This window comes from Chrysochloris asiatica, unplaced genomic scaffold (genome assembly GCF_000296735.1).
Source record: "Chrysochloris asiatica unplaced genomic scaffold, ChrAsi1.0 scaffold00085, whole genome shotgun sequence".
Taxonomy (NCBI): domain Eukaryota; kingdom Metazoa; phylum Chordata; class Mammalia; order Afrosoricida; family Chrysochloridae; genus Chrysochloris; species Chrysochloris asiatica.
In genome coordinates, this window is record NW_006408603.1 from 875,223 (window position 1) to 889,496 (window position 14,274).

A 14,274-nucleotide genomic window follows, 5' to 3' on the forward strand; every position below is an offset into this window, starting at 1 on the left:
CATTTGCTTTAGCATCTCTATGCTGGAGAGCAAGTTTCAGTGTCTCTTCTGACATCCATTTTGACCTTTTCCTTTTTTCTTGTCTTCTCAATGACTTTTTGCTTTCTTCATGTCTGATGTTCTTGATGTCATCCCACAACTCTTCTGGTCTTCGGTATTTTGTGCTTAATGTATCAAATCTGTTCTTCAGATGATGTCTAAATTCAGGTGGATATACTGAAGGTCATATTTTGGTTCTCATGGACTTGTTTTCATTTTCTTCAGCTTCAGTTTGAATTTGCATATGAAGCTGTTCCACAGTCTGCCCTTAGCCTTGTTTTCACTGACGATATGGAGCTTTTCCATTGTCTCTTTCCGCAGATGTAGTCAATTTGATTTCTATGTATTCCATCTGGTGAGGTCCATGTGTATAGTTAGCTCTTATGCTGTCTAAAGAAGGTATTTAAAATGAACAAAGCATTGGTTTTACAAAATTCTATCATGCGTTCTCCAGCAACATTTTTATCACCAAGGCCATATTTTCCAACTACTGATCCTTCCTCTTTGCTCCCATCCTCTGCATCCCAATCACCAGGAATGAGCAATTCATCTTGATTGCATGTTTGATCGCTTTCAGATTAAAGAAGTTGGTAAAATTCTTCTATTTCATCCTCACTGGCTTTAGTGGTTAGTGCATAAATTTGAATAATAGTGATATTAACCGGGCTTCCCTGTAGGTGCATAGCTATTATCCTATCACAGTGTTGTATCTCATGACCACTCTGGATATGTTCTTTATATCAATGAATGCAACACCATTTCTCTTCAATTTGTCATTCCCAGCATAGTAAACCATGTGATTGTCAGATTCAGAATGGCCAATACCAGTCCATTTCAGCTCACTAATGCTTAAGATATTGATGTTTATGTATTCCATTTCATTTTTTCCAGTTTCCAATTTTCCCAGATTTATACTTCGTACATTCCATGTTCTGATTTTCAATGGATGTTCACACATGTTTCTCTTCATTTTGAGTTGTGCACCATCAGCAAATAAAGGTCCCACAGGCTTTTCTCCTACTGGCTTTATTCCATTCATGTCATCATGGTCAACTCTACTTTGAGGAGGCAGCTCTTCCCCAGTCATATTTTGAGTGCCTTCTAACCTGAGGGGCTCATTTTCCAGCACTATATCTGACAGTGTTTCTCTGATATTTATAAGGTTTTCAGTGATTAAATATTAGGAAGTAGTTTGTCACTCTTTCTTCCTAGTCTGTCTTTGTCTGGAAGCTCATCTGAAACCTGTCCACCATGGGTGACCCTGCTGGTATTTAAAACACCAGTGGCATAGCTTTCAGAATCACAGCAACTCACAAGCCACCATAGTACGACAAAATGATAGATGAGTGGTGGTTGTTTGGTTTTAAGTGGAAATTGTGACTTTAAATTTCAAGGAGATCTGTGCACATGCATAGTAGAATCCTCCGGGGGTTGGGGAGTGGGGTTGTCCATTTGCTCAGACATCCCCTCTAGTCACCAGAATGGAAGTGCACAGACAGCGAGAGACCAATAAACAGATAACAACAACAACAACAAAAAGAATGTCCACACCTGTATCTCCGAGGTTCTGTCAGGTGTCTGTGGCTGTTCTGATCCTTCCCCCACTTGGTCTCTCCCAAGATGATGGTTTCGAGAGCCACTGAGCATTTTGAATTAGAAAGCAATGGATTTTTTGATTCTGCTATGAATTCCCCTAGCTGTAAGTCTTCCAAGCTTCTAAGGATTCCTTTACATGTGGTTCAGAGTTCTAGCACCATTCCCTGAGCCTGCTTGGTCTGGTATTCTGTGATGTTGCTGACAGAGCTCCTCACTGCACGTCTACCTGATCTGCCATCTTGTTCTTTATCATTTTAACTAAAAGCAGTCAAAATTGTTTGTAACATTCATATACTACCAAATGGGTAGGTACTGAGAGATATTCTCTTTTACCATACCTGGTATTTTCTTCCATGTACAGAAAAGCATTATTAGAGTAACATTTCTAACTTCTCTGTTTTCTTTCAAGAATTAAACAAAACAAAATTGACCACTAAATCTTACAAATGAATAACATAATGTAATAAATGAATTGGACAGAGAAACTGGGCATGTATAGTATAGCCTCTTCCCTATTTTTACTCTTTGGAATCAGACAAAGTCACAGGTTTGTTTGGTTTCATTTTTAAAAATATTTATTGTGAATTGGGTGAAGGTCTACAAAGTACATCATCATTTTTACATTCAACAATTCATACACATTTTGTTTCATCTCACTAATTGCAATCCTCTCAATATAACATCACTTATTCCACTTACTCCCTATCTTCTGCTTCCATTCCTTCTTGTTTCCTCAAAAGGGAAAGACTATGTCCTTGGGTAAATGCTGCTTTTGATCTCAAATGGTTGATTGTTCTAAGGTGTATGTCCCTTACTACTGTTGTTATTATTCCCCTTACAAACTTATTTATCATTTGGCTGAAAATTGAGTCCGGTGGATGAGTTCAGTTCCAGATCTGACAGGTAATTAAGGGCTATAGTCTCAGGGTTCCACCAGTCTACATTCAACCAGTAAGCCTTGTCTTTTTAACATTTTGAGTTTTGTTCCACATTTTCTCCCTCTCTATGCAGTACCTCCTAATGTGATCACTTTGAAAGCAGTTGGTAGTATAGCCAGATACCACATAATTCTTCCTGTCACAGGGTACAGGAAACTAATGGTCACATGGTCTGTTAGTTTATTAGATTGTTTACATGTGTCTTCAACGTTCATCACTCTTCTTTACTCAGATAGTTGCACCTTAGATGGCTGCCCACAGCTTTTAAGACCCCAGGTTGCTTCTCAGCAAATTAGGATGTAGAACATTATCTTTGTGGACTATGTTATCATGCCATTGTTGTTGTGTGCCAGCAAGTAAGTTCCAATTCATAGCAACACTGTAAAGGGTTTCCAAGGAACTGCTGGTGAACTTGAACCACCGACCCTGTGGTTCAAATTGACTTTGCAATCCAGCACATTAACCCAAAAGTTTTATAAAAGGTCATCAAGCAGGTAGACCTGTCCCAGTCCTATTCTGCCTGTGACAGAGTAGGCTGTTGTTGTTAGGTATCATCAAGTTGATACAGATTTTATGCATAGAAACTTTAAGCACAACAGAACACTGTCCGGTCCTATGTCAACCTCACAATGATAGCTACACTTGAGTCCACTGCTGCTGCCACTGTGCCAATCTATCTCTTTGGGGAGTTTCTTCTTTTTTGCTGACTCTCCACTTTACCAAGCATTATGTCCTTTTCCAGGGACTGGTTCTTCCTGATAATATGTCCAAAGTATGGGAGATGAAGTTTGGCCATCCTCGCTTCCAAGAAGCATTCTAGCTGTACTTCTTCGAAAACAGATTTGTTTGTTCTTTTGGTGGTCCAGTACTTTTAATATTCTCCTCCAATACCGTAACTCAAATACATCAATTCTACCATAAGGTCTTCCTTATTAATTGTCCAACTTTCACATGCAACTGAGGTTACTGAAAATACTATGACTTGGGTCTGGTGCACCATAGTCCTCAAGCTGACATCTTTGTTCTTCAACATTGTAAAAAGGTCTTGTACAGCAGATTTGTTTAATGCAATGATGATTGATTTCTTGACTGCTGCTTCCATGAGTGTTGATGGTTGATCCCAACAAAATGAAGTCTTTGACAACTTCAATCTTTTCTCTAATTTTATCTTTATATTATTTATTGGTTCCGTAGCAAGGATTTTTGTTTTATTTACACTGTGGTGTAACCCATACCAAAAGTTGTAGTCTTTGATCTTCATCAGTAAGTGTTTTTAAGTCCTCTTCCCTTTCAGAAAGCAAGATTGTATCATCTGCATACACAGGTTGCTAATGAGTCTTCCTCCAACTCTGATGCCACATTCTTCATATAATTCAACTTCTCAGATCATTTGCTCAGCATATAGGTTGAATAAGTATGGTGAAAGAATACAACTCTGGTGCATACCTTTCCTAATTTTAAGCCATTCAGTGCTTCCTTATTCTGTTCAAACAACTACCTTTTGGTATATGTACAGGTTCCTCAGGAGCACAATTGTTGTTGTTAAGTACCGTGAAGTCGGTTCCAACTCACAGTGACCCTGCACAGGGTTTCTGAGGCTGCAAATCTTTACAGGAACAGAAAGCCTCATCTTTCTCCTGTGGAACTGCTGGTAATTTCAAACTGCCAACCTTGAGGTTACAAGCCCAGTTCGTAACCACTATGCTAACAGAGTTCATTCATGAGCACAGTTAACTGCTCTGAAATTCTCATTCTCTGCAATGTTGTCCACAGCTTATCATGATCCACACATTCAAAGGCCTTTACACAGTCAATAAAGCACAAGTAAACAAGTAAATTTTGGTGTTCTATGCTTTTAGCCAAGATCCATCTGATGTCAGCAATGATATCCCTCGTTCCACATTCTGTTCTGAATCCAGCATGAACTGTAGCAGCTCCCTGTCAATGTACCACTGCAGCCATTTTTAAATTATCATTAGCAAAATTTTACTTGCATGCAATATTAATGATATTGCCCAATGATTTATGCATTCTATTGGGTCACCTCTCTTTGGAATGGGCACAAATACGGAAAGAGTAAATAAACCTGCTTAATTTGCCATTTTAGGATTAGTGAATTCTCTTGCTGGAAATATAAACTTCATTATAAAGATACCATTTTGCACCTCCTTTGACTACCTCAATTGGTTCATAACTAAGTGAGGAAGATATGCAGTTTATCAGGTCCTTTTGAAACTCAACATTAGTTATAATCTAAGTACTAAGATTTTTTATTTAAAAATTTGCCTCTAATATTAGAAGTTTCTCAGGAAACACAGACATACCTAACCAAAGATGTATCTAACAAATTTATAACACTTATAATCAGATTAGAAAAAGAGACTAATATCTTTACTTCAAGTTTCCAAATAACAAATGCTTTAAATGTTTAGCTAATATTTTTTCATTAATAAATGGCAAGTAATAATTTAGGAAATAAAATTGTGAGAAATATCTATAAAGTTCTCACTCATTAGTAAAACTTATTTTGATGCTAAAAAAGTGTTATAAAGGAAACTATGAAAATTTTATCAACTCTTACCATGTCTTTTTTGTCTTTGAGAATAACTGTGTTTTCTTTTACCTTTCTCTTAAATTCTTCCTATTAAAAACACAAAAAAGCACATATAATCACTATTATTATCACAAATGAATCACATTATCAAAATGGTAATCTTTCCTGTTTTTATTTATTGTTAAGTGGCATAAAGTCAGTTCCAACTCTTAGGGTTTCCAGGAGAGACTAGTTGGTTTGAACCACTGACCTGTGGTTAGAAGCTCAATGCTTACAGTATGGTGCCACTCCAGGACTCCAAGAATATTTAAACAAGACTGACCACTAAATCTTACAAACTAATGAAAATAAAAAATAAAAAATTATTTCCTTTCTACCAAAGCATATTTTGGTTTCTATTATCTTTCTTATTATTCTTATTCTGATCTTTCTCAAGTATTTATCTGTAGAATTTTGGATAAGTCTCTTAAAATTATGAATCTCAACTTACTGATTTGTAAAAAGAAGTGGATGTATCCAATTATGGAGTAAGAAACACAGTAAGTAAACAATTTTCTGTGAAGAGTTACAAAGAAGGCCAAAATATTATGGTCCATTAAATAAGGAATTCATATGAAATAAACAGGATGGTGGCAGTGGTAGTAGTTGGGTGCCGTTGAGTTGGTTCCAACTCATAGCGACCCTGTGTAGGGTTTCTGAGGCTGTAATTCTTTATGGGAAGAGAAAACCTCATCTTCCTCCTACAGAGTGGCTGTGAGATTTAAACTGCTGACCTTGCAGTTAGCAGTCCAATGCATAAAACTCTATGTTACTAGGCACTAGGGATAAAAGTGTGGCACTGTAGGACAAGCACTCAACGTTGGTTTGAACCACAAGGACAAAGGTTCAAACTCACCAGCCGGAAACCCTATACAGGGTTGCTATGAGTTGGAATCAACTTAACATCAATAGCAACAGGGATAAGAGTAAAGAAAAATCTGAGAAGCAAAGATAATCACATTAACAAATACACAAAAGTATAAAATAGGAAATAACACACCACTTTTGCTAGAGAGCACAGTGTGTATACAGAATAATCAAGGTAAAAATTAGGAGAGTTCTGGGCAAAGTGTGAAGTATAAAATCTAGGATGCAAAATTTCTAGCTTACTGAGTTGGGGGGGAAAATATCTGAAGCCTGGCTTATAGAGATAAATAGACAGTATGCCTATAATATGACAGTACTCTATGAAACAGAATTGTTATATCCCATAATAAACCATTTGCCATCCAAATGATTCTGACTCCGTAGCAACTCCATGTGTATCAGAGAAGAACTGTGCTCCATAAGGTTTTCAATAGCTGATATTTCTGAAGTAGATGGCCAAGTTTTTCTCCGAAGGTGCCTCTAGGTGGATTCAAACCTACAACTTTTCAATTAGCAGCTAATGCTTTAATCATTTTCAATTAGCAGCCAAGTACCTTAATCACCCAGTGATTGCATTTTAACCCCAGAGATCCTTAACAGTTTTAGAGAAGGGAAAGCCTCTCTGTGTGCAGAATTTTAAAGAAATGTTTCTTGTCCAAGCCAATATCTATTTATATTAAATACTCTGAAAATCTATTCACACTAAATGCTTTATATACACCATGGTATCTCTCCCACAGTGTTGCTTCTGACTGAGAACTCATTTCACCTTAAAAGAAGCAGGTGATAAGCTGACGTGACAATATTCACTGCTGTTATTATGAATACTATCATCCAACAATGGCTGACATTCAGCTATATAGTGGAGGTCTACTCTAAGAGGCTGGAGTGCTCTTTCTAATTTAAAGTATATTCTCTAAACAATATTGCACTGACTCCTTTACAGCTAAAATACATATCTGCATTCTAGAGTTATAGGAGAGTGAAAGCAACTGCACTACTTCAACAACTCTGACTTTTGCTTGTCTGGGCTGCCAAAAGAACAAACAGATCTGTGTTGGAAGAAGTGCAGCCACAGTGCTCCTTGGAGGCCAAGATGGCCAAACTTTATCTCTCATACTTCAGACATATTGTCAGAAGGGACCAGTCGCTGGAAAAGGATATCATGTTTGGTATGGTGGAGGGTCAAATAAAAAGAGGAAAACTCCTAATGAGATGGACTTGGAAAATGGCAGCATAAATGGGCTCAAGCGTAGCAGTGTTTCCTTCTGTTTTGCATAGGGTCACTATGAGTTGGTACTGACTCAATGGCACCTAACAACAACAACAAAGATCTTACTAGAGTCTGTTCTGATATATACACAAATACCTGTATTTTGGGAGAGTTTGAGAAAAATTGGTGCTAATGATTCTTTAAATATTTGGAAGAGTACCCCAGTAAAGTCATTATCAACTCTACTTTTAGGAAGCAGCTTTTCCTCAGTGATATTTTGAGTGCCTTCCAATCTGAGGGGCTCATCTTCCATCACTACAATGTTCCACTGCTATGCATAAGCTTTTCAGTGGCTAAACAGTCAGAAGTAGTTCACCTCTGCGTCTTCCTAGTCTGTCTTAGTCTAGAAGCTCAGCTGAATCCTGTCCACCATGTGTGACCCTTCTGGTATTTAATATACCAGTGGCAGAGTTTCCAGAATCACAAAAACACACAAGTCACACAGTATGACAAACTGATAGACAAGGAAGGGATGGTCAGAGCAGAGTAGGCCATGATAATGCAAATGGACTAAACCTTTCAGACCTTCACTCGGTGATGGGGCACAACTGAAAATGAGGAGAAACAGGTGTAAACATCTGTTTTTGTTTGGAACATGGAATGTATGAAGTATGAATCTAGAAAAATTGAAAGTCCTCAAAAATGATATAGGAATGCCTAAAGATCAATATAGTAGACATTATTGTTGTTGTTGTTAAGTGCTGTTGAGTAGGTTGCAACTCATAGCAAACCTATATAGGGTTTTCCAAGTAGCAGCTGGTTAGTTTGAACTGCCAACCTTGTGGTTACTAATCCAGTGCTTATCCTAAGCACCACAGTATTATTTCTATCACAGGTATTTGTGAGCAGAAATAGACTGACACTGGTCAATCTGAATCTGACAATCATATATATGGTTTACTATTCCAGGAATGACAAATTCAAAAGGAATGGCATTTTCATTGTAAAAAGGATCATTTCAAGATCAGCACTGTCTGTGACAGGAAAATATCCATATACCAGTTAATACCACTATTATTCAAATTTACACACAAACTACTAAAGCCAGTGATGATGAAATTGAAGAGTCTACCAATCTCTTCAGTCTGAAATTAATCAAACATACAGTCAAGATGCACTGATAATCACTGGTGATTTGAATGAAAAGATTGGAAACAAAGAGGAAGGGTCAGTAGTTGGAAAATGTGGCCATGGTGACAAATATGTTACTGGAGATTGCATGACAGAATTTTGCAAGATCCGTGAATTCTTCATTGAAAATACCCTTTTTAAGCAGTACAAAATGGTGACTATACACATGGACCTCACCAGATGTAATTCACAGGAATCAAATTTACTACACCTGTGAGAAGAGACAGTGCAAAAGCTCAGTATCATCAGCCAAAACAAGGTCAGGGGCCAATAGTGAAACAGTCCATCAGTTGCTCCTTTGGAAGCTGAAGCTGAACCTGAAGAAAATTCAAATAATTTCTCACGAGCCAAAATATGATCTTGAACATATTCCACCTAATTTACAGATCCATCTGAAGAACAAATTTGATACATTACACACTAAAGACCAAAGACCAGAAGAGCTGTGAGATGGCATTAAGAATATCATACAGAAAGCAAGGGTTATTAAAAGAACAGTTGTTGTTGTTGTTGTATATGCCATGGAGTCGATCCTGACTCATAGTGACCCTGTACAGGGTTTCCGAGGCTATAAATCTTTATGGGAGCAGAAAGCCTTCTCTTTCTCCCACGGAACAGTTGGTAGTTTCAAACTGCTGACCCTGAGGTTCACAGCACGATTTGTAACCATACACTACCAGAGCTCCTTTAAAAGAACAGTAGAGAAAGAAAAAACAAAAATGGTTATCAGGAGAGACTCTAAAACTTGCTCTCCAGGATAGAGATGTTAAAGCAAATGAAAGAAATAAAGAAGTCAAAGAGCCGAACAGAAAATTTCAAAGGGTAGCTGGAGAAGACAAAATCAAGTATTATAATGAAATGTGCAAAGACCTGGGGTTAGAAAACCAAAGGGAAGAACTTTGCTCAGCACTTCTCAAACTGAAAGAACTAAAGAAAAAACACAAGCTTTGACTTGAAATATTTAAGGATTCTAAGGGCGAAATACTGAATGATGCAGAAAGCATCAATAGATGATGGAAAGAATATAGTCACTTAACCAAAAAGATATAGTTGATGTTCAACCATTTCAAGAGACAGCATATAATCAAGAACTGATAGTGTGGAAAGAAGTCCAAGCTGCACTGAAGGCATCAGCACAAAACAAATTGAAATCTTTCAACAAACTGATGCAGCAATGGAGGTGATTACTCATGTATGCCAAGAAATTTGAAAGACAGCTACCTGGCCAATCAATTGGAAGAGATTCATATTTGTGCCAATTACAAAGAAAGGTGACCCAACAGATTATGGAAATCATGCAACAATATAATTAGTATCACATGCAAGTAAAATTTTGCTCAAGATAATTTAAAAATGGCTACAACAGTATATTGACTAAGAACTTTCAGAGGTTCAGGCCAGATTCAAAAGAAGACATGGAATGAGGGATATAATTGCTGATGTCAAATGGATCTTGACTGAAAGCCAGAGAATACCAGAAAGATGTTTACCTGTGCTTTGTTGACTATGCAAAACATTTTGACTGTGGATCAGGATAAGCTTTGGCTAACATTGTGAAGAATTCCAAGGTATTCCAGAATACTTCATTGTACTTATTGGGAACCAAGAGGCAGTCATTCTAACATAAAAAGGGGATATGGAATGGTTTCAAATCAGGAAAGGTGTGCACCAGGGTTGTTTCCTTTTCCATACTTTTCAGTCTGTATGCTGACCAACTAATCCAAAAAGCTATAATGTAAAAAGGAAAATGTGGAATCAGAATTAGATGAAGACTCATTTACAACTTGTAATATGCAGATGATACAACATTACTTGCTGAAAGTGAAGAGGACTTAAAGTTCTTATGGATAAATATCAAAGACTATAGTATGGATTGCAATTCAATGTAAAGAAAACAAAAATCCTCACAACGGGACCAATAGACAACATCATGATAAATGGACAAAAGATTGAAGTTGTCAAAGACTTCACTTCACTTAAATTCACATCACCACTCATGGAAGAAGCAGTCAAGAAATCAAACAACATTTTACACTGGGGAAATCTGTTGCACAAGGCTGCATTAAAATGTTCACAAGCAAAGATAGCAATTTGAAGGACTAGGGTTGTTTAATCCAAGCCATAGTATTTTCCGTAGTCTCATATACATGTGAAAGTTGGACAATGAATAAGGAAGACCATAGGAGAACTGATGTATTTGAGTTGTGGTGTTGGAGAAGAATATTGAAAGTACCATGGATTGCCAGAAGAACAAACAAATTTGTATTGGCAGGAGTACAGCCAAAATGCCCCATGGTAGCCAGGATGGTGAGACTTCGTCTCTGATACTTTTGGCATATTATTAGGTTAGACTAGTTCCTGGTGAAGAACATCATACTTGGTAAAGTGGAGGATTGTCATAAATACAGGAAGACCCCCAATGAGAGGGACTGGCACAACGGCAGCAACAATTGGCTCAAATATAACAGCAAATGTGAGGATGGCACAGGACCAGGCAGTGTTTTGTTCTCTTGTGCACAGAGTCACTATGAGTTACAACCAATTTGACAGCACATAACAACAACAAAAACACCCCAGGTGAAGCCATCTGGTCCTGGAGTTTCTATTTAAGAAGATTTTAATTGTTATTTTAAATATTATCTTGTCACAAGTCTGTTAAAATTTTCTTTTCCATTTTATGTCAATTTAAGCATCTTATATGTTTCTAGGAATTTATCCATTTCATCTATGTTATCAACTTTGAGGCATACAATTGTTGATAGTATTCTTATAATCCTTTTTTATTTTTTTAAGCTTGGTAGTAATGTTGCCAATTTCATTTTTTATTTTAGTTAGTAGTGTCTTCTCTTTGTCAGTCTAGCTAAGTGTTTGTCAATTTTGTTGATTCTCTCTTGTTTTTATATTCTCTATTTTGTTTATTTATACTTTAATATTCATTATTTTCTTCCTTTTGGTTGTTTTGGATTTAGTTTACTCATTTTGAGTTTCTCAAGGCGTAAAGTAAGGTTACTAATATGGGCTCTTCTTTTTAAATTTGGGAGGGAACACTTCATAACACATTCTAAGAGACTACAATTACCCTGATACCAAAGCCATATAAAGGCATCAAAAGAAATGAAAACTGCATCTTATAAATAAATATTGATATAAAAATCTTCAACAAAATACCAGCAAACTTAACCTATAACCTTATTAAAGGGGTTCTATATCATGACAAGTGCGATTTATCCCAAGAATGCAATGGTGACTTAATGTAAGATATACAATCAATATAATTATAGCACATTCATATAATAAAGGGGAAAACATAATCATTTCAGTTGGCAAAGAGAAAGTTATTAAAATTAAACATTTTTCTCATGATAAAAGTACTTAGCAAACTAGGAATAGAAGGCAAATCTCTCAACACTGTAAAGGGGATTTATGAAAAACTCAAAGCAAACCTCATACTCACAGGTGAAAACTGAAAACCTTCTGCCTAAGATCTGGAACAAGACAAGAATGTCTGCTTTCAACTCTGGTATCCAAACTATATTAGAAATCATAGCCAGAACAACTGTTCAAGGAAAAAGAAATAAGGAAAACAATGCCATTTACAAAAGCCACACAAAACTACCAGCTGTTCCGCAGGAGAAAGATGAGGCTTTCTGCTCCCATAAAGATTTATAGCCTCGGAAACCCTGTTTAGGGTCGCTATGAGTCAGAACCAACTCCACGGCACACAACAACAACAACAACAACAAAACATTAAACACTTAGGAATAAATCTAACCAAATAAACAAAAGACTTATACAAAGAAAATTACAAAACACTATTACAAGAAACCAAAAGAAACGTGCAAAAATTGAAGAATATACCATGCTCATGGATAGGAAGACTTAACATTGTGAAAATGTCCAACATTACCGAAAGCAAGCTAATGAAATCCCAATCCAGATTCCAACATCATTTTATAAAGACAAGGAAAAACTGATCATTAACTTCATATGGAAAGGAAAGAGACCTCGAATAAACAAAGCACTGCTTTACAAGAACAATGAAGTCAGAGACCTCTCACGCCATGATCTTAAAATTTATTGCACAGACACAGTGGTTAAAATAGTCTGGTTATGGTACAATGAAAGATGCATAGTCAATAAAACAGAATTGAGAACTCAGAAGTACATCTATCCACATACAGTCAACTGATCTTTGACAAAGGGCCAAAACATATTAAATGAGGAAGAGATAGTCTCTTCAACAAATGGTGCTGCAAAACTGGAAATCCATTTGCAGAAGAATGGAGCAGGATCAAGCTCTCATACCATATACAAAAATAAACTCAACATGGATTAAAGATCTAAATGTAAAACCTATAAAGATTATTAATGAAAAATAGGGATAAATTTAGAGGCTCTAATGCATGGTATAAACACACTATCAAACATTACTAAAAGCACACAATCACTAGAAGACAAAATAGATGACTAGGGCATTCTAAAAATTAGACACTTATGTGCAACAAAAGTTTTTGCCAAAAAATGAAAAGGGAGTCAACAGAAGATGGATCTTCAAAGAAAGATCATCAGGAAAAGCCCAAAACAAAAATGGCAGTACGATTGGCTGCTACAAGAATAAGCAAAGGCAAGTGATTATAAAGGCACAAAGTGACAGGCTTACAAGGTTTCCAAGAGGGACTTCAGCTCAAGAGTACGTGAGGAAAGAAAGAATTCCCACTGAATAGTTTTCCTCTTGTCTACATGGGTCTGGTTAAAAGAGATGGGGATAAGATTCTTATGATTCGAAAGTGAGTAAGTTATTATGACTAATTGCAATTGTCACAACTGTAAGGGTAGAAGTTTTGTAACAAAAACAGGGGAGTAGTTAATCTTACAGTCCAGAAACAGAGGACCCTAGGACCATCAAGGGAGAAGAGCACAATTGGAATGGGAGACCTTATCTAGAGAATCAGCAACACCAGAGATGGAGGCAGAGAGGGGGACATGGAGAGGGAGTAGCTGAAGACTCTCTATTTATGGGTAGAGAGGGATTAAGAGATGGCAGCCAGGAGACAGACTTGCAGAATGTGCCCTTTGGTGGTGTAAATTATTATATATGCCTGAGTGTTTAAATTTAAAAAAAAAAAAAAAAAAGAGCTAAAGTGAATAGAGAGACATACTATTATTAGATGCTATATAGAGGGGATTATAATCACTGTAATGAAACAAAGTGTAGGATATATTGAATGTAAAACTGATGATCTACCCTGTAAACTTTCACTCAATTCACAATAAAAACTTCTGTTTTTAAAAAGGAAAAAAAAAATTTTCATGAGAAGCCAGCTAAGTGCAGTTATTGGTCTTTTCCCATCTGGAGCAAAGAAGAGTGAAGAAAACTGACAAAACATGTAAGCAAGCAGTCCAATGAAACATCAGTCTCTATGATCCTAAGGCCAGATGAGTTAGATGGTGCTCAGCTACTACTACCAATTGCTCTAAGGTCCTGGATTGAGTCAAAAGAAAATGTGGAACAAAACTCAAAATTATAAAAAAAGTTGTTTTTTTAAAGACCAAGGTTATTGGTTGGATGGAGACTCTTGAAACCTCAGAGACTTTGGTCCTTAATCACCCTTCAGGTCTGGAGCTAGGCTCATCCCGATGAATCAGTTTCCAGCCAAACAATAGGTAGGTCCTATTGGTTATTCGGAGTCCTGGTGTGGCGTTGTGGGCTAATGCGTCAGACTGCAAAGTCATTTGAACTGCAAGGTTGGTGGTTCAAGCTCACCAGCTTCTCCTTGGAAACCCTATACAGGGTCGCTATGGGTCGGAACCGACTCTACAGCACTTAACAACAACTG

The 14,274-nt window shown here is 36.9% G+C and overlaps 1 protein-coding gene across 1 annotated transcript in view; it reads right to left on the reverse strand.

Annotated features, from left to right (window-relative positions):
* SYCP1 (synaptonemal complex protein 1) overlaps nt 1–14,274 on the reverse strand; it is a 152,924-nt gene that overhangs the window by 23,564 nt on the left and 115,086 nt on the right. Inside the window, exon 27 of the mRNA XM_006865869.1 lies at nt 5,155–5,214. Within this exon, the coding sequence (XP_006865931.1) occupies nt 5,155–5,214 (60 nt within the window). The remainder of the gene's footprint in view (nt 1–5,154; nt 5,215–14,274) is intronic.